The following is a 21742-nucleotide window of genomic DNA, read 5'->3' on the forward strand; positions in this document are numbered from 1 at the left end:
GTATACACCCCGTGTCCTCCCCTGTATACAGTATACACCCCGTGTCCTCCCCTGTATACAGTATACACCCGTGTCCTCCCCTGTACGCAGTATACACCCCGTGTCCTCCCCTGTATACAGTATGCACCCCGTGTCCTCCCCTGTATACACCCCGTGTCCTCCCCTGTATACACCCCGTGTCCTCCCCTGTATACAGTATACACCCCGTGTCCTCCCCTGTATACACCCCATGTCCTCCCCTGTATACAGTATACACCCCGTGTCCTCCCTTGTATACAGTATACACCCCGTGTCCTCCCCTGTATACAGTATACACCCCGTGTCCTCCCCTGTATACACCCCGTGTCCTCCCTTGTATACAGTATACACCCCGTGTCCTCCCTTGTATACTGTATACACCCCGTGTCCTCTCCAGTATACACCCCGTGTCCTCCCTTGTATACAGTATACACCCCGTGTCCTCCCCTGTATACAGTATACACCCCGTGTCCTCCCTTGTATACAGTATACACCCCATGTCCTCCCCTGTATACAGTATACACCCCGTGTCCTCCCCTGTATACAGTATACACCCGTGTCCTCCTCTGTACACAGTATACACCCCGTGTCCTCCCTTGTATACAGTATACACCCCGTGTCCTTCCCTGTATACAGTATACACCCTGTGTCCTCCCCTGTATACAGTATACACCCCGTGTCCTCCCTTGTATACTGTATACACCCCGTGTCCTCCCCTGTATACACCCCGTGTCCTCCCCTGTATACAGTATACACCCCGTGTCCTCCCCTGTATACAGTATACACCCCGTGTCCTCCCCTGTGTACAGTATACACCCCGTGTCCTCCCCTGTATACACCCCGTGTCCTCCCCTGTATACAGTATACACCCCGTGTCCTCCCCTGTATACAGTATACACCCCGTGTCCTCCCCTGTATACAGTATACACCCTGTGTCCTCGCTCTCTCCCTTCTCCCTCCCTCTGTCTCTCACACTCGGTCACACACATTTGCTCCAGCATACACCCCATGTCCTCCCCTGTATACAGTATACACCCCGTGTCCTCCCCTGTATACAGTATACACCCGTGTCCTCCCCTGTATACAGTATACACCCCGTGTCCTCCCTTGTATACAGTATACACCCAGGGTCCTCCCCTGTATACAGTATACACCCCGTGTCCTCCCCTGTATACAGTATACACCCCCCGTGTCCTCCCCTGCATACAGTATACACCCCCCGTGTCCTCCCCTGCATACAGTATACACCCTGTGTCCTCCCTTGCATACAGTATACACCCCGTGTCCTCCCCTGTATACAGTATACACCCCGTGTCCTCCCCTGTATACACCCCATGTCCTCCCCTGTATACAGTATACACCCCGTGTCCTCCCCTGTATACAGTATACACCCGTGTCCTCCCCTGTATACAGTATACACCCCGTGTCCTCCCTTGTATACAGTATACACCCCGTGTCCTCCCCTGTATACAGTATACACCCCGTGTCCTCCCCTGTATACAGTATACACCCCATGTCCTCCCCTGTATACAGTATACACCCCGTGTCCTCCCTTGTATACTGTATACACCCCGTGTCCTCCCCTGTATACACCCCGTGTCCTCCCTTGTATACAGTATACACCCCGTGTCCTCCCCTGTATACACCCCGTGTCCTCCCTTGTATACAGTATACACCCCATGTCCTCCCCTGTATACAGTATACACCCCGTGTCCTCCCCTGTACAGTATACACCCCGTGTCCTCCCCTGTATACACCCCGTGTCCTCCCTTGTATACAGTATACACCCCGTGTCCTCCCTTGTATACTGTATACACCCCGTGTCCTCTCCTGTATACACCCCGTGTCCTCCCTTGTATACAGTATACACCCCGTGTCCTCCCCTGTATACAGTATACACCCCGTGTCCTCCCTTGTATACAGTATACACCCCATGTCCTCCCCTGTATACAGTATACACCCCGTGTCCTCCCCTGTATACAGTATACACCCGTGTCCTCCCCTGTACACAGTATACACCCCGTGTCCTCCCTTGTATACAGTATACACCCCGTGTCCTCCCCTGTATACACCCCATGTCCTCCCCTGTATACAGTATACACCCCGTGTCCTCCCCTGTATACAGTATACACCCGTGTCCTCCCCTGTATACAGTATACACCCCGTGTCCTCCCTTGTATACAGTATACACCCCGTGTCCTCCCCTGTATACAGTATACACCCCGTGTCCTCCCCTGTATACAGTATACACCCCATGTCCTCCCCTGTATACAGTATACACCCCGTGTCCTCCCTTGTATACTGTATACACCCCGTGTCCTCCCCTGTATACACCCCGTGTCCTCCCTTGTATACAGTATACACCCCGTGTCCTCCCCTGTATACACCCCGTGTCCTCCCTTGTATACAGTATACACCCCATGTCCTCCCCTGTATACAGTATACACCCCGTGTCCTCCCCTGTATACAGTATACACCCCGTGTCCTCCCCTGTATACACCCCGTGTCCTCCCTTGTATACAGTATACACCCCGTGTCCTCCCTTGTATACTGTATACACCCCGTGTCCTCTCCTGTATACACCCCGTGTCCTCCCTTGTATACAGTATACACCCCGTGTCCTCCCCTGTATACAGTATACACCCCGTGTCCTCCCTTGTATACAGTATACACCCCATGTCCTCCCCTGTATACAGTATACACCCCGTGTCCTCCCCTGTATACAGTATACACCCGTGTCCTCCCCTGTACACAGTATACACCCCGTGTCCTCCCTTGTATACAGTATACACCCCGTGTCCTCCCCTGTATACAGTATACACCCCGTGTCCTCCCCTGTATACAGTATACACCCCGTGTCCTCCCTTGTATACTGTATACACCCCGTGTACTCCCCTGTATACAGCCCGTGTCCTCCCCTGTATACAGTATACACCCCGTGTCCTCCCCTGTATACAGTATACACCCCGTGTCCTCCCCTGTGTACAGTATACACCCCGTGTCCTCCCATGTATACACCCCGTGTCCTCCCCTGTATACAGTATACACCCCGTGTCCTCCCCTGTGTACAGTATACACCCCGTGTCCTCCCCTGTATACAGTATACACCCCGTGTCCTCCCCTGTATACAGTATACACCCTGTGTCCTCGCTCTCTCCCTTCTCCCTCCCTCTGTCTCTCACACTCGGTCACACACATTTGCGCCAGTATACACCCCATGTCCTCCCCTGTATACAGTATACACCCCGTGTCCTCCCCTGTATACAGTATACACCTGTGTCCTCCCCTGTATACACCCCGTGTCCTCCCTTGTATACAGTATACACCCCGTGTCCTCCCCTATATACAGTATACACCCCGTGTCCTCCCCTGTATACAGTATACACCCCGTGTCCTCCCCTGTATACAGTATACACCCCCCGTGTCCTCCCCTGCATACAGTATACACCCTGTGTCCTCCCCTGCATACAGTATACACCCCGTGTCCTCCCCTGTATACAGTATACACCCCGTGTCCTCCCTTGTATACTGTATACACCCCGTGTCCTCCCCTGTATACACCCCGTGTCCTCCCTTGTATACAGTATACACCCCGTGTCCTCCCCTGTATACACCCTGTGTCCTCCCTTGTATACAGTATACACCCCATGTCCTCCCCTGTATACAGTATACACCCCGTGTCCTCCCCTGTATACAGTATACACCCCGTGTCCTCCCCTGTATACAGTATACACCCTGTGTCCTCGCTCTCTCCCTTCTCCTTCCCTCTGTCTCTCACACTCGGTCACACACATTTGCGCCAGTATACACCCCATGTCCTCCCCTGTATACAGTATACACCCCGTGTCCTCCCCTGTATACAGTATACACCCCATGTCCTCCCCTGTATACAGTATACACCCCGTGTCCTCCCCTGTATACAGTATACACCCCGTGTCCTCCCCTGTATACAGTATACACCCCGTGTCCTCCCCTGTATACAGTATACACCCCGTGTCCTCCCCTGTATACAGTAAACACCCCGTGTCATCCCCTGTATACAATATACACCCCGTGTCCTCCCCTGCATACAGTATACACCCCCGTGTCCTCCCCTGCATACAGTATACACCCTGTGTCCTCCCCTGCATACAGTATACACCCCGTGTCCTCCCCTGTATACAGTATACACCCCGTGTCCTCCCCTGTATACAGTATACACCCCGTGTCCTCCCCTGTATACACCCCGTGTCCTCCCCTGTATACACCCTGTGTCCTCCCTTGTATACAGTATACACCCCATGTCCTCCCCTGTATACAGTATACACCCCGTGTCCTCCCCTGTATACAGTATACACCCTGTGTCCTCCCCTGTATACAGTATACACCCTGTGTGCTCGCTCTCTCCCTTCTCCTTCCCTCTGTCTCTCACACTCGGTCACACACATTTGCGCCAGTATACACCCCATGTCCTCCCCTGTATACAGTATACACCCGTGTCCTCCCCTGTATACAGTATACACCCCATGTCCTCCCCTGTATACAGTATACACCCCGTGTCCTCCCCTGTATACAGTATACATCCCGTGTCCTCCCCTGTATACAGTATACACCCCGTGTCCTCCCCTGTATACAGTATACACCCCGTGTCATCCCCTGTATACAATATACACCCCGTGTCCTCCCCTGCATACAGTATACACCCCCGTGTCCTCCCCTGCATACAGTATACACCCTGTGTCCTCCCCTGCATACAGTATACACCCCTTGTCCTCCCCTGTATACAGTATACACCTCGTGTCCTCCCCTGTATACAGTATACACCCCGTGTCCTCCCCTGTATACAGTATACACCCCGTGTCCTCCCCTGTATACACCCCGTGTCCTCCCCTGTATACAGTATACACCCCGTGTCCTCCCGTGTACAGTATACACCCCGTGTCCTCCCCTGTATACACCCCGTGTCCTCCCTTGTATACAGTATACACCCCGTGTCCTCCCCTGTATACAGTATACACCCCGTGTCCTCCCCTGTACACAGTATACACCCCGTGTCCTCCCCTGTGTACAGTATACACCCCCCGTGTCCTCCCCTGTATACACCCAGTGTCCTCCCTTGTATACAGTATACACCCTGTGTCCTCCCCTGTATACAGTATACACCCCGTGTCTTCCCCTGTATACAGTATACACCCCGTGTCCTCCCCTGCATACAGTATACCCCCCGTGTCCTCCCCTGTATACACCCCCGTGTCCTCCCCTGTATACAGTATACACCCCGTGTCCTCCCCTGCATACAGTATACACCCCGTGTCCTCCCCTGTATACACCCCGTGTCCTCCCTTGTATACAGTATACACCCCGTGTCCTCCCCTGCATACAGTATACACCCCGTGTCCTCCCCTGTATACACCCCGTGTCCTCCCTTGTATACAGTATACACCCCGTGTCCTCCCCTGTATTCAGTATACACAGTGGCGGATTATAATGAGGTCAATTTGGGCAGTTGCCCCGGGCCCAGTGGGGTTAAGGGGCCCACAGCCCAGGCCAGTAAATTGCCCCATTATAATCCGCCACCGCGCAGGGCCGGATTATAGGCAGGGCAGGCGGGGCTTCAGCCCCGGGGCCCCCACCACAAGAGCTTCTAAGGGGGCCCCCACCACATTCCTGCTGGCTGCTGCAATGGCACTCCATCTTCTCCCCACCTAAAAGTGAGTGACCGTGGGGGCGGCATTATGTGCTCTGCTACCAGCAGCATCTACAAGTAGCGTGAACGCTGATGCTGCTGGTAGCGTGCAAAGGCTTGTGATGAGATCACAGGAGGTAAGGTGTCAGGGCCCCCGATCATGTGACCCCTGTCTCCTCCCCTCCTGTGACCTCATCACAGGTCCTGTGCGCACAGCACAGAGCACTGAGAGCAGCCATGTATGTGGAGTGCGGCTCTGCGGGTGGAGGTCGGTGCTGGAGGCCCCATTATTCTCTATGTGGAGTGTGGCTCTGCGGGTGGAGGTCAGTGTTAGAGGCTCCATTATTCTCTATGTGGAGTGTGGCTCTGTGGGTGGAGGTCGGTGCTGGAGGCCCCATTATTCTCTATGTGGAGTGCGGCTCTGCGGGTGGAGGTCGGTGCTGGAGGCCCCATTATTCTCTATGTGGAGTACGGCTCTGCGGGTGGAGGTCGGTGCTGGAGGCCCCATTATTCTCTATGTGGAGTGCGGCTCTGCAGGTGGAGGTCGGTGCTGGAGGCCCCATTATTCTCTATGTGGAGTGCGGCTCTGCGGGTGGAGGTCGGTGCTGGAGGCCCCATTATTCTCTATGTGGAGTACGGCTCTGCGGGTGGAGGTCGGTGCTGGAGGCCCCATTATTCTCTATGTGGAGTGCGGCTCTGCAGGTGGAGGTCGGTGCTGGAGGCCCCATTATTCTCTATGTGGAGTGCGGCTCTGCGGGTGGAGGTCGGTGCTGGAGGCTCCATTATTCTCTATGTGGAGTGCGGCTCTGCGGGTGGAGGTCGGTGCTGGAGGCTCCATTATTCTCTATGTGGAGTGCGGCTCTGCGGGTGGAGGTCGGTGCTGGAGGCCCCATTATTCTCTATGTGGAGTGCGGCTCTGCGGGTGGAGGTCGGTGCTGGAGGCTCCGTTATTCTCTATGTGGAGTGCGGCTCTGCGGGTGGAGGTCGGTGCTGGAGGCCCCATTATTCTCTATGTGGAGTACGGCTCTGCGGGTGGAGGTCGGTGCTGGAGGCCCCATTATTCTCTATGTTGAGTGCGGCTCTGCGGGTGGAGGTCGGTGCTGGAGGCTCCATTATTCTCTATGTGGAGTGCGACTCTGCGGGTGGAGGTCGGTGCTGGAGGCTCCATTATTCTCTATGTGGAGTGCGGCTCTGCGGGTGGAGGTCGGTGCTGGAGGCTCCATTATTCTCTATGTGGAGTGCGGCTCTGCGGGTGGAGGTCGGTGCTGGAGGCTCCATTATTCTCTATGTGGAGTGCGGCTCTGCGGGTGGAGGTCGGTGCTGGAGGCCCCATTATTCTCTATGTGGAGGTCGGTGCTGGAGGCTCCATTATTCTCTATGTGGAGTGCGGGTGGAGGTCGGTGCTGGAGGCCCCATTATTCTCTATGTGGAGTGCGGCTCTGCGGGTGGAGGTCGGTGCTGGAGGCCCCATTATTCTCTATGTGGAGTGCGGCTCTGCGGGTGGAGGTCGGTGCTGGAGGCCCCATTATTCTCTATGTGGAGGTCGGTGCTGGAGGCTCCATTATTCTCTATGTGGAGTACGGCTCTGCGGGTGGAGGTTGGTGCGGGAGGCCCCATTATTCTCTATGTGGAGTGTGGCTCTACGATTCGTGACCCCCGTCACGTGACGAGGGGGGCCCACAGAGTCTGAACTGCCCCGGGCCCTGGCTACCCTTAGGCTGTGTGCACACGCTGCGGATTTTGCTGCGGTGTACAGTACAATGATTCCCTATGGGAATCAAAAACCGCAGTGCAGACAGTGCGGAATTTTCCACGTGGATTATCTGCGGTTTTCAATCCGCAGAAAGAATTGACATGTCAATTCTTTCTGCGGATTCTCCTGCGGTTTGCCATCTCCTCCATTGAGGAGATGAAAAACCGCAGAGCAATCCGCAGGTAAAACCGCAGGTATTTTGACCTGCGGATTGTACAAAATCCGCGCGGACGAATCCGCACCTTTTCCGCAGCGTGTGCACACAGCCTTAATTCACCCCTGAGTATACACCCCGTGTCCTCCCCTGTATACAGTATACACCCTGTGTCCTCGCTCTCTCCCTCCCTCTGTCTCTCACACTCGGTCACACACATTTGCGCCGTGGGAACTGGGGCGGGGCGCACGTCGTCCACTGTCCTGGTAGCGGCGTCTGGTGGGCGTGGCTAAGTATCATCGGGGCGGTGCTTGGGGGCGTTCTGCCAAGCCACAGCCTGCTTCTCGCGAGGTTTGGAGTTTTGGCGAGAGTTTGTGGAAGATGGCGCCTGTTGTGACAGGGTAAGTCTGGGGAGTCGGGGCGGCTGGCAGGGGGAGTCTGTAGGCTGGAGGGAGCTGGGCTCGGGGGAAGTCTGTGCGGGCTCGGCTCGCTGGGCAGGGGGCGGCTCCGGGCCCAGGATGCACGGCGGCGGCAGTTAGCGGCTGCTGAGGCTCGGGACCCGGGATCGCTGGGAGCTGTGCGCTCCGTCTCCTGTGTCTGCGGGGGGAACGAGTCTTTGTCTGGCCGCTGTGTGCGGAGAGGCCGGTGCTGCAGAGATCCCGGGTCCGGAGACGTGCCCGGCCCTCCTCCTGGGATCTCTGCGGCCGGCGGTGCCCTGCTTGCCCTGTGCCCGCCGTCCAGTGCCCTGCTTGCCCTGTGCCCGCCGTCCAGTGCCCTGCTTGCCCTGTGCCCGCCGTCCAGTGCCCTGCTTGCCCTGTGCCCGCCGTCCAGTGCCCTGCTTGCCCTGTGCCCGCCGTCCAGTGCCCTGCTTGCCCTGTGCCCGCCGTCCAGTGCCCTGCTTGCCCTGTGCCCGCCGTCCAGTGCCCTGCTTGCCCTGTGCCCGCCGTCCAGTGCCCTGCTTGCCCTGTGCCCGCCGTCCAGTGCCCTGCTTGCCCTGTGCCCGCCGTCCAGTGCCCTGCTTGCCCTGTGCCCGCCGTCCAGTGCCCTGCGTGCCCGCCGTCCAGTGCCCTGCGTGCCCGCCGTCCAGTGCCCTGCGTGCCCGCCGTCCAGTGCCCTGCGTGCCCGCCGTCCAGTGCCCTGCGTGCCCTGTGCCCGCCATCAAGTGCCCTGTGCCCGCCGTCCAATGCCCTGCTTGCCCTGTGCCCGCCGTCCAATGCCCTGTGCCCGCCGTCCAGTGCCCTGCTTGCCCTGTGCCCGCCGTCCAGTGCCCTGCTTGCCCTGTGCCCGCCGCCCTGTGCCCACCGTCCAATGCCCTGTGCCCGCCGTCCAGTGCCCTGCTTGCCCTGTGCCCGCCGTCCAGTGCCCTGCTTGCCCTGTGCCCGCCGTCCAGTGCCCTGCTTGCCCTGTGCCCGCCGTCCAGTGCCCTGCTTGCCCTGTGCCCGCCGTCCAGTGCCCTGCTTGCCCTGTGCCCGCCGCCCTGTGCCCACCGTCCAATGCCCTGTGCCTGCCGTCCAGTGCCCTGTGCCCGCCGTCCAATGCCCTGCTTGCCCTGTGCCCGCCGTCCAATGCCCTGCTTGCCCTGTGCCCGCCGTCCAATGCCCTGCTTGCCCTGTGCCCGCCGTCCAATGCCCTGCTTGCCCTGTGCCCGCCGTCCAATGCCCTGCTTGCCCTGTGCCCGCCGTCCAATGCCCTGCTTGCCCTGTGCCCGCCGTCCAATGCCCTGCTTGCCCTGTGCCCGCCGTCCAATGCCCTGCTTGCCCTGTGCCCGCCGTCCAATGCCCTGCTTGCCCTGTGCCCGCCGTCCAATGCCCTGCTTGCCCTGTGCCCGCCGTCCAATGCCCTGCTTGCCCTGTGCCCGCCGTCCAATGCCCTGCTTGCCCTGTGCCCGCCGTCCAATGCCCTGCTTGCCCTGTGCCCGCCGTCCAATGCCCTGCTTGCCCTGTGCCCGCCGTCCAATGCCCTGCTTGCCCTGTGCCCGCCGTCCAATGCCCTGCTCGCCCTGTGCCTGCCGTCCAGTGCCCTGTGCCCGCCGTCCAATGCCCTGCGTGCCCTGTGCCCACCATCCAATGCCCTGCTTGCCCTGTGCCCACGATCCCATGCCCGCCAAGTACCCTGCTCTCCCTGTGCCCGCCGTCCGGTGTCCTGCTCGCCCCGTGCCCGGCTGACCCTGTATCACGCAGGGCAGCATGTATCGCCGTGGGGGCTATACCCAGTGTGACCTAAGATCTGACCCAGGGTGACTCTGGAGGTTTGTTTTAGATCTGTGTGAGGAAAATGCAGCAGACTCAGCTAGTGCTGGAGGACCCCCAGTGATGTAGAGGGTGAGGGTCTGTTATCTGCATGGTGATGTTCACTTTGCAGGTTTTTTTCTTGCAGTTTTCCCTTTCAATGTGTTAAGTAACAACTGCAGGAGGAGATACCAGCAGAACTTGTGCCGACTTTACTTCTAGAAACATGTCCAGAAGATGGGTAATAACTGATGGCTGAGCGGCTGACTGCGCAGCTTCTATCACTCTTGTGCCCGTCGCAGGATGGCGTGTCAGGTTGGATGCCCGACCGCTGCTGCATTCATCTGCTGTAGGGCTCCCGGAGAAAGGTGCGTGCAGCCATAGCCATGTTCCCTGCTGCTCCTTTCTAACAGGATGAGTTCCCTATTCTGCTGATCAGTGCAGGTCACAGGGCACGGACCCCCACGGACAGTAGGTCATCCTGTGGAAAGTTGGTAGCTTGTTTTCACTGCACATCCCTTAATGAAAAACAAAAAAACAAACGTCGCTTATGGACAGAACTATGCGTCTGCGTGCGTGGAGAGCTCATAACATAAACCTGCTCCATACAGGACCGGTACGAGCTGTGTTAAACAGCCGGCATCCCCCTCTGTGGGATGTCAGCGGGTTGCTATAGGAGTCAAGGGTCTGCTAAATCCGCTCCCCCCCCTCCCCCCCTTTGATTCCCAGCCTCGTAAATGGACGTCATATTTATCATACACAGTACAAGCGCTCGCAGGCTGTAGTGCCTTATGGAGACCAAAAAACAATTGTTTAAAAATGCCTATTAAAAAATATTCCTGCTTCCTTTTCCCAATTAAAAGGCTAAGAAATAAAGTGAACACTTATGTTATCCCCATGTCCGTACTATGACGAACATGGGGTCAACAAAAGTGTTCATTTTATTTCTTAGCCTTTTCATTGGGAAAAGATGGTGAGTTTCATTTTCTTAATAGGCATTTTTATTTTTTTTTGATTAGTGTAACATACACTAATCAACCAAAACTGCCAACCACACGGGGGAACAAAAAAAAAAAAAAAATCACATGTGCCAATGAAACTACAGCTCTGCAAACCCAAAGTCTGGCTCCATCGGAGGAAACATGGAAAAAGTTATGTTTGGGTAAATGGTGACCTGTAGAAACGGCTGATGTGGAGATGGGATGCTTCCAGCCATTATCAGGTGGCCGGTCCACTGTAAGCCCCCCAATTGGTAAACTTGACGTTGGTTTTACTGGGGCCCCACTATCAGGCACGGGATAATGTTTGGTCTATGCATTGGTGCGTTGCTGCGCTTCCTCAGGCCCTGCATTCGACATGCTGCCATATGTCAGTTTTTGTTGCGGCGTTTCTTTAAAGGGAATCTGTCACCCCGTTTTAGCCCCATTCTGTAATGCTGTAGATAAGCCCCCGATGTAACATGAAAGATAAGAAAAATGAGTTATAGTATACTCACCTGGGGGTCCGTGTCTGGTCTTGGTCTGATGGGTGTTGCGGTCCGGCGCCTCCCATCTTCTAACGGTGACGTCCTCTTCTTTGCTTCCCGTCGTGGCTCCTGCGCAAGCGCACTCTGCTCTGCCCTGTTGAGGGCCGAGTACTGCAGTGCGCAGGCTCCAGGAGAGGTCAGAGAGGTCCGGCACCTGCGCACTGCAGTACTTTACTCTGCCCTCAACATGACAGAGCAGAGTGATCCGTGACAGGAAGCAAAGAAGAGGACGTCATCACTACAAGATGGGAGGCGCCATCGGACCAAGACCGGACTGCCCCCCCCCGGTGAGTATAATCTAACTCATTTTTGTTATCTTTCAGGTTTCATCGGGGGCTTATCTATAGCATTACAGAATGCTGTAGATAACCCCTGATGGTTAAGGGGTTCTCAATCTATACACTTGGTCTGGGGCAACTCATAAAGTCCCACGGATTCCTTTACCACCTTTATGCTGATGACACTCAGATCTACCTCTCTGGCCCAGACATCACCTCTCTCCTGTCCAGAATCCCGGAGTGTCTATCAGACATATCCTCCTTCTTCTCCTCTCGCTTCCTCAAGCTCAATGTGGGCGAATCTGAACTCATCATCTTTCCTCCATCTCACAGATCTTCCTTACCTGACCTATCTATAACAATTAATGACATCACACTTTCCCCAGTACCGGAAGTCCGCTGCCTCGGAGTAACCTTTGACTCTGCCCTGTCCTTCAAACCGCACATCCAAGCTCTTTCTACCTCCTGTCGCCTCCAGCTCAAAAATATTTCCAGAATCCGTCCTTTCCTTAACCCTCAATCTACTAAAATGCTTGTGCATGCCATCATCTCCCGCCTCGACTACTGTAACATCCTTTTCTGTGATCTCCCTGTTAACACCCTCGAACCTCTCCAGTCCATCCTTACCTCTGCTGCCCGACTAATTCATCTCTCTCCTCGCTACTCCTCCGCTTCTCCCCTCTACAAATCTCTTCACTGGCTTTCATTCCCTCAGCGTATCCAGTTCAAATTACTAATACTGACCTACAAGGCCATCTATAACCTGTCTCACCCATATGTCTCTGAACTAATCTCCCGATACCTTCCCTCACGTAATCTCCGGTCCTCCCAAGACCTTCTCTCCTCCACACTTATTCGCTCCTCACCCAACCGCCTCCAAGAGTTCTCCCGAATAGCCCCTATTCTCTGGAATTCTTTGCCCCTACAAGTCCGACTATCAACCACATTTGGATCTTTCAGACGGAAAAATCCTTCCAGTTCTGTGAGATTCCCGGGTCGTCTTGCATTCTCTATTTTGAGGTCTAGCCACAGATTTTCGATGGCGTTCAAATGAGGGGTCTGTAAGGGCCATTGTAAAAGCTTCAGCTTGTACCTTTTGAGGTTGTCTATTGTGGATTTTGTGTGTTTAGGATCATCTATTTGTAGAAGCCATCCTCTTCTCAGCTTTTTTATTACAGATGGTATTATGTTTGCATCAAGAATTTGTTGTTTCATTGAATCCATTCTTCCCTCTACCTGTGAAATGTTCCCTGTGCCATTGGCTGCAACACGACCTCAAAGCCTGATTGATGCACCTTCATTCTCATGCGAGATGTTCTTTTCCTGAAATTCTGTGCCTTTTTTTCTCCACACATACCTTTTAATCATTGTGGCCAAGGAGTTCTATTTTAACCTCATCGGTTCACAGGACTTGTTTCCAAAATGCATCAGGTTTGTTTAGATGTTCATTAGCATACTTCTAACACTGAATTTTATGGTGAGGATGCAGAATAGGTTTTCTTCTGATGACTCTTCCCTGAAGGCTATACCTGTGCAGGTGTCTCTGAACAGTAGAACAATGTATCACAACTCCATAGTCTGCTCTTTGTAAAGGTTTTTTGTAGTCAGTCGGGAGTTCTGATTTGCCTCTTTAGCAATCCTACAAGCAGCTCTCACTGAAGTTTTGCTTGGTCTTCCAGACCTTATCTTGACCTCCACTGTTATTGTTAACTGCCATTTATTAATTACATTTGGAACTGAGGAAAGGGCAACTTGTAGACACTTTGCTCTCCTATAGCCTTCTCCTGCTTTGTGGGCCTCCATCATTTTCAGAGTGCTAGGCAGCTGCTTCGAAAAAACCCATGGCTGCTGTTTTTTGGGCCAAGGCTAGAAGAGGCTGGGCTTTTATAAAGCTCGGAGATTTGCATTACCTGACCTTTCCTTACAATGACCGTGAACAAGTCAAAACCCTAACAGGCTAATTAAGGTCTGAAACCTTGGTCAAAGTTATCTGAGCACAAAAATCTCCAAGGGATCAAAAACTTTAGTATTGGCACACTTTCCTTTTTGTAAACTTAATTCCTTTTAGAGATAATTGAACCTTCCACTTGCTTGACTGTTCACAATAACTGTAATTTTTTACCAGGGGTGCACAAACTTTTACATGCCACTGTAAGTGTGATCTGAACAGAGCCTACCTCAAGTCCCATAAACACAGGCCGGTTTCAGGCTGGTAACAATTTCCGATCAACTGTTTAATCCTTTAGTGACCAAACTTTTCATATGACATGTGGCAATAATTCCACACATCCCCTTTCTCTTTTTTTACGTGACAATTATACGTCATGATGGTAATGCTATGTCAACGTGATTTGCGTTTCTTTATGAAAATATCAGAAATTTGACCGAAACGTAGAAAAAATTAGCAATTTTCAAACTTTGATTATAGCGTCAAACATAGTCGTATCACACAAAATAGTTCCGAGATAAGACTTCAGCACCGCTGTCAAAGGTCTTTTTATTTTGTTCAATTTTTAAACCTTTGTTTTTCAAGGAAATTTCCAAAACTTTTTTTAGAGACCTATTCCGTTTCGAAGTGATTTTGGGGGGTTGATATATTGGAAAACCCCCAAAAATGTAAAACGTTTTAACATCACCACTCAACATATTGAGACCTGCTGTCAGGTAGGTTATTGACCCATCAGGTGCTTTTCAGGGATCAGTGCAAAGTGGCATTTGCAGGGCAGAGGGGATTGGGCAGTACAGCAGCTTGCCACCACTTAGAATGGAAGGATGGGGCATGCTAAAGCCAACATGCCCAATCCTTCTTTCCCCCTAACGTCTGCAGCGGAGGAGCTGTTTGCACAGTACCATGCACTTTAGATGGTCCGCCAATATTCAGCAAATTATTTTTTTTCTTTATCAGTGTAACTAGTTTGTTTTTTGTTTTTCTCCCTGTCACCTGAGGGATGTGATGAAGAACACAATGGTCCTTTATCCTTCTGATAATGCGGCGATCTGTCGTGTACACCTGCTTTGTGTAGTCAAAATAGCAGAAATGACAGGTGCTTTGTATGGCGATGCGATGAGCAGGTTCTGCCGTTCTCTTCCTCTGATCACAGGCGGCAAAGAAAGAAAAAGCCGCCTGACGTCCCCGTATAATTACAGTGCGGGCTGAATTCAGCTTCTGTATGGGAGCCTCCATAAACCCCGTGTTTACTGCCGGCACTGTTTTTACTAAGCCTGGGTGTAAGTCGCTAGCAGTCTACTGTGCTCAGCTGCCTGCTGCTGTTTTGTGTTAGGTATATGGATATTACGTGTCATGGTTACTACATCTACTTATTGCCTGTAACCAACAGTAAAGGAGATATGTGACCTGTATATGTCCTGATCCTATGCTTCAACGTCGGCGTAAATGGGACTTAATCTGAGTTTTGTGTCCAGCCATAATGTAAAGGTGCGTTCACACTTCGGCATATTTAAGACCAGTCGTGTGCGGATTACATGTGTTTTTCTTTCTTTTTTTTTTTTTTTTTTCCCTCTCAATTTTCCGCATCTAATACCATTCAATGGGGAAAATCCAAACACAAAATTCGGGAGTACCCGCCTACCCGCAAGAGAAATTAACAACATGTTGCGGGGTCAGAAAACGCATCGGAGGTCAGTTTACGCAGTGTAAAGTAAAGGTAGAAAAAAAAAAGCCCAATGGGCACTAGATTTCTATAAATCTCATCCAGTTTTTTGCTCAGTGAAAATATATACAGTATGAAATGCTCATGTCGGGAACATATAATGGTGGGCCACTGCTCTGACATCCCCTTCTCAATTGCTATATTTTCTCATATTAAATAAAACCTGGCTATCCTCGCTGCTGGCGCCCTTACAGCGATGATGGTATTGGCTTTTTTGGGCTGGCATGTCACGTCGCGTGTGGCCTGCAGCTAATCGGCAGCTGCTTGCTTCATGCCAAAATTACATCCCGAGGAGGTCTGAAATCAGCAGCAGAGGTCTTCTTGGTGAGAGGTCTTCTAGGTGTCTGTTTTGGCTGAAGGAAGTGTAAGGCAAGCAGGGCTCATGTAGCATAATAGCGTCACGTGAGCCCAGGGAGAGCAAGTTCTGACATTTCTGGAGCGGTATCAGAGGCAAATACAGGATGTTATTTTTTTACAGGGGAATATAGTGATTGAGATGGGGTTGTCTGAGTAGTGGACAATCCCTTTTAACCTAATTGGGTCAATCCACTGCAAGTCTAAGTGCAGTCTGGCTAAAGCTAGGTCATGTCTCAAGTGAATTTTTTTCTTTTTCTTTGCGCATTTGAGTGTCTACCAACTTCCCTCCTTCTCCATTCTACAGTCCCTGGCTTTGGGTGTGGATTTGGGAATTGGGAGTCCTTTCCAAGATATATGAAGGAGCTATGCATGTCCTCCTTGCTGCGGCTGCCGGCTGTTCCTGTCCCTGGCACTTTTGACAATTTATGTGGATGACTTGAGCAATGTGTGATTAGCCCCCTCTCCATTCAAAGCAATGTGAGACACGACCCTATTCTTATTGGTATGTCCTTTTAGGCTAAGTTCACACGTAGCGGAACTCCCGCGGAAGTTACCGCGAGAATTCCGGAATTCCTTTCCGGGGGAAAATCGCATTTTAAATTCCCGTGATTTTCCCGCGGAAAATCTAGCGATTTGCAAGCATAATTAGCTTGCAAGAATGCTAACGTTTTCCAAGTGATCTGTAGCATCGCTTGGAGAACTGATTGACAGGTTGGTCACACTCTAATGTTAAAAATAATAAAAAATCGGGTTATATTAACCTTCCGGCGTCCCTCGCAGCATCCCCAGGCCTCCGCGATGCTTCGGCAGGTCCTATTCCCAGTGATGCATTGCGGCAATGACCTTTCATGACGTCGCGGTCAGTATCGCGAGACGCGACGTCATCAAAGGTCATTATCGCAATGCATCACTGGGAACGGGAGCTGCCGCGTGTATCGCTGAAGCCTGGGGACGGTGCGCGGGACATCGGAAGGTGAATATAACCAGATTTTTTTTTTTTTTTTTTTATTTTTTTTTTTTAAATTCTATTTTTTACAGGGATATGGTAGCCCGGAGGACAGTCTCCTCTCCTCCGGACCGTGGGTACCATCCGAAAATGTTCTGCTTGCTTTTCGCATGGTGGGCACAGCCTCATGCGGAAAGTAAGCAGAACAATGCATTCCTATGTGGGCGGAATTGCCGCGATTCCGCAAAATGAGCATGCTGCGGATTTTTCCGCGATGCGATTCCGCCGCGGGAAAATCCGCAGCATTAGCACAGCATTGCGGAATCCCATAGGATTGCATGGGATGCTGTTTTGTGTTTTTTTGCGTTTTCGCTGCAAAATCGAGCGTTAAAGACTGCAGCGAAAACACCACGACGTGTGAACGCAGCCTTAAGGAGGGCTCCTTGTAGGACTGGACGTGGTTTTCTGAATGTACCGGACAGTATGGAGGTCCTGTTTGTGCCACCAGTCGTGGGGCGCAACAGAGTAAGATGTGATCCCCTCTAATAATTCATTTAGACACTTCTATGGCTGAACTTGCGGCAGAAGATCAGCTCTACGGCAGCCATCCACACAACGTTCTGGTGAAGTTGTAGTACACTTGTTGGGCTGTTATGTCCACAGAAAACTTGTATCTGGATGAGGGATTCCCCCGCATGTGGCTTCTGAGCAGCCGGGGGTGACGAGGTGGGCATGTGGGGTTCTCCTGTGTATGCGGTACTGTACAATATTAATGGCTTCTATTTAATGCCATGGCCACAGTTGTGGGATAAACTGTGAGGCGAGAGAGCCTGATGTACATAATCAGTGAGGGTGCCGCACTCTGCCATCCCCTTCCCAGCGCCTTTCTGTGGAGGTGTTGTGTGGCGTGACCTATGGGCAGCTGATTGTGGGAGTGCAGGCATGTTCCCCTTATCAGGGCTGAGATAGGGCTATGATCAATGGTGTTGTTGTGCGGCCCACCTGCTGGATTCCCACAGTGGTAAGCCAAGCAATGACCACGAACTCTTGTCACTATCCCGCATGACACAGGCTTGTGGTTTTCAGTAGGTCCCAGCAATATAGTAAAGGCATTAGGTATGGGTGGCCTTGCTGTGTAGCTGCCTGTAGTCAGACATAGGTAGGGGGTCTCGAGCTCACTCATGTGGTCTCCTGTGTACGGTGCCCCTTTAGTCCGGGCAGTGTCAAGCGTATAGAGGCCATAGGCGGAGACCGTCAGGGTTGTCTTCTACTTCTGCCCATAGATTTCCCTGCACTCTCCTGGATTGAGGACACCCCTAAAATAACCATACTAATTATTACTGTTCACCTGCATCATTTTTTTTTTTTTTTTTTTTTGCTTTTCTCAATAGCCAAAGCCTGCTCTTTTGGCATTAAAAAAAGGCTGCATTCAAAATGCCCGTTTTTTGTTTTTTTTGCAGCGTCTTTCACTTTTTTTTTTTTTTTGGGGGGGGTGCAGAATGCATGTCTTTTTGTCTACATCACATTTTGATATTTAGTTTTATTAACCAGAAAATGCTGCAATAATGCCTTTATTTTTTTCACTCATTGCTTTCTATTGGTGAAAAACATTGAAATAATTAACTTACTGCAGATTTACAAAAAAAAATGCATGTGCATGGGATTTCTGATCTCACAACATTAGCTAGTACTGTAACGTGCCCACGTAGCGTTTTTCATGCAGAATATTCCTGAGCGGAGATGCACACCCTCTTCCCGGGAAAATGCATGCGTTTTATGAAGCGCTTTTGTAAGCATTTTAGCATGCGTTTTCCTATGCATTCTTGCAATACAGTTGAATGCATGCAGAAACGCGTGCGTTTCCGCAAAATTAATGAACATGCTGCGTTTTTCCGCTCACTGTTCCCGCAGCGGACAAAAACGCACCATTAGCACATGTGCGTTTTCCATTATATTACATTGTATGCTTTTCTTAAGCGTTTCCGCAGCAGAAACGCTTATCTAAAAGCGCTGCAGAAACGCTTAAAAAAAAAAAAAAAAAATGCAACGTGGGCACACAGCCTAAAAAGCAGTTTAAGTTTCATATAAACCACAGCAAAAAACGCAGTGTGTGCATAGAGCCCCAGACCTTGTTCACGTCACTCTTTTTCCCAGTGTATTTTTGCAGCAGAAGTGTTTTACAGTCATAGCCCCCCCCCCCCCCCAGATGTTTGGGTAAAACGTATGGGGGGGAGCCTATTTTACACAGCGCTTTTCCTTTTTAACACCCGTCTGAGCTGTAGGGCCGTGTCCTATATTGTAGACCTGGTCCCATCTGAGCTGTAAGGCCGTGTCCTATATTGTAGACCTGGACCCGTCTGAGCTGTAGGGCCGTGTCCTATATTGTAGACCTGGACCCGTCTGAGCTGTAGGGCCGTGTCCTATATTGTAGACCTGGACCCGTCTGAGCTGTAGGGCCGTGTCCTATATTGTAGACCTGGTCCCGTCTGAGCTGTAGGGCCGTGTCCTATATTGTAGACCTGGACCCGCCTGAGCTGTAGGGCCGTGTCCTATATTGTAGACCTGGTCCCGTCTGAGCTGTAGGGCCGTGTCCTATATTGTAGACCTGGTCCCGTCTGAGCTGTAGGGCCGTGTCCTATATTGTAGACCTGGACCCGCCTGAGCTGTAGGGCCATGTCCTATATTGTAGACCTGGTCCCGTCTGAGCTGTAGGGCCGTGTCCTATATTGTAGACCTTGTCCCGTCTGAGCTGTAGGGCCGTGTCCTATATTGTAGACCTGGTCCCGTCTGAGCTGTAAGACCGTGTCCTATATTGTAGTAATGGTCCCGTCTGAGCTGTAGGGCCGTGTCCTATATTGTAGACCTGGACCCGCCTGAGCTGTAGGGCCGTCTCCTATATTGTAGACCTGGTCCCGTCTGAGCTGTAGGGCCGTGTCCTATATTGTAGACCTGGTCCCGTCTGAGCTGTAGGGCCGTGTCCTATATTTTAGACCTGGACCCGCCTGAGCTGTAGGGCCGTGTCCTATATTGTAGACCCGTGTCCCATATTGTAGACCTGGTCCCGTCTGAGCTGTAGGGCCGTGTCCTATATTGTAGACCCGTGTCCCATATTGTAGACCTGGTCCCGTCTGAGCTGTAGGGCCGTGTCCCATATTGTAGACCTGGTCCCGTCTGAGCCCTAGGGCTGTGTCCGCATCACTTGTTAATAAGCAGTTGCTGCAGGTTTCACTTAATGTCATGCAAATGGTGATCTCTAGACAGATATTGTGCTGTGCCTAGATATGTACACCCGTGCGCGCACACCCACATCAAACCTCCAGGAGCGCCTATCGCCTCCCATTCTACATCCATAGATATTAATATGGAGTTGGCCCCTTTGCAGATATTTCAGCTTCTGTTTTTCTGTGAAGGCTTTCTACAAGATTTTGGAGATGTCTGTGGGAATTTTCCCATTCATTCAGAAGAGCATTTGTGAGCTCAGACACTGATGATGGAAGAGATGTTGGGCTCACAATGTATTTTGAAGATCATCATAATGATGTAAGCTGGGGTGGAGGTCCTGGCTCTGTGCAGCCTGTCATGCCTGTATGGACCTTGTGCACTCGGCGCAGTCATGGGGGACAGAAAAGGGCCTCCCCAAAACTGTTCCCACAAGGATGGAAGTCATAATTGTCAACAGTGTTGGAGCTGTAGCTTTAAAGGGAATCTGTTACCACGTTTGATCTCTGTAAACTATTAGTATGGGCACACAGGCTGTAGACTGTTGAAAAAGTCCTCCCTGTGTGTCTCCTATCAGATGTCTTGTGGTTAAATCCTCTTATTACTTTATATAATTGATGTCTTCCAGGACTCTGCCTCCAGAGATTATTATACATGATGGGGGCCTTACTTGTGTGATGGCTGATCTCACTGCAGAGCTGTGTGTGATTATACCTGACACCTTCAGCTTCCATCTCACAGGCAGCCAATGTAGCCATATTGTTACAATACAGCAGAGCTGAGAGAAGCAAGACATGTTTTTGCAAGAAGACCAGGTTAATTTCTGCTGTTCTGTGTTAGTTACTTGTCTCACACTGGTAACCCTGCCTCCAGAATTCATTATACATGAAGGGGAGTTATTTCCAGACACCATCCGCCCCGGAGCCTGGAAGAGATCACTTGCGGTATCTAAAGTGATTATAGAGGATTTTTCAGCACATCTGGTATGAGATGCACAGACAGGACCGTTTTCAGCAGTCTTATTTCCTGTATGCCCATATTCAGGCTGTATGCCCACGTAGCATTTTTTTAAAGTGTTTTTGATGTGTTTTTCGGGGTCAAACCGCATCAAAAACGCTTAAAAGAAGCATCCCATTCATTTAAATGCATTTTGGCCTTTTTGTGCCAATGGTTGCGTTTTTTACCGCTAAGGAAACGCTTAGTGGTAAAAAACACAGCATGTTCATTAATTTCCACTTAGGTCCGCATTTTTGGCTATTTCCAATAGTCCAAAAGACGCGCAGAAAAAAGCGCGTGTTTTCTGGGAAGGAGAACCCGTTTCCTGAGCGTTTAAAAAACGCTACGTGGGCACATAGCCTAATAGTTTACATCGGTCAAATGTGGCGACAGATTCCGTTTAGGCTGTGTGCCCATGTAGCGTTTTTTAAGCGTTTCTGCAGCGCTTTTAGACAAGCGATTCTGCTGCAGAAACACTTAAGAAAAGCATCCAATTAATTATAATGAAAAACGCACATGTTGTGCCAATGGTGCGTTTTTAACCGCTGCGGAAACGCTTAGGCTGTGTGCCCACGTAGCGTTTTTTTACGCGTTTCCGCAGCGCTTTTAGACCAGCGTTTCTGCTGCTGAAACGTTTCAGAAAAGCATTCAATTAATTATAATGGAAAACGCACATGTTGTGCTAATGGTGCGTTTTTTTCCGCTGCGGAAATGCTAAGCGGAAAAAAACGCAGCATGTTCATTAATTTTGCGGAAACGCACGATTCCACATACATTCAATTGTGTTGCAAAAACGCATAGGAAAATGCATGCTAAAACGCTTACAAAAGCGTCAAAACCGCTTACAAAAGCGCTTCATAAAACGCATGCGTTTCCTCGGGAAGAGGGTGTGCGTTTCCGCTCAGGAATATTCTGCATCAAAAACGCTACGT

The 21742-nt window shown here is 51.4% G+C and overlaps 1 protein-coding gene across 4 annotated transcripts in view; it reads left to right on the forward strand.

The window, feature by feature from the left end:
• Positions 1-5890: 5890 nt before the first annotated feature.
• RBPJ (recombination signal binding protein for immunoglobulin kappa J region) overlaps positions 5891-21742 on the forward strand; it is an 87269-nt gene continuing 71417 nt past the window's right edge. The window contains exon 1 of one of the 4 annotated variants that reach the window (XM_073574706.1): positions 5891-6006. In XM_073574706.1, the coding sequence (XP_073430807.1) occupies positions 5921-6006 (86 nt within the window). In that variant the 5' untranslated portion in view covers positions 5891-5920. Of the gene's footprint in view, positions 6007-7906; positions 7992-9555; positions 9912-21742 lie in introns of those variants that run through there. The other 3 variants (XM_073574707.1, XM_073574709.1, XM_073574710.1) reach the window with 3 other exon arrangements.

This window comes from Dendrobates tinctorius, unplaced genomic scaffold (assembly GCF_039654945.1).
Source record: "Dendrobates tinctorius isolate UK_male_01 unplaced genomic scaffold, ASM3965494v1 ptg000039l, whole genome shotgun sequence".
In the NCBI taxonomy this organism is placed as follows: domain Eukaryota; kingdom Metazoa; phylum Chordata; class Amphibia; order Anura; family Dendrobatidae; genus Dendrobates; species Dendrobates tinctorius.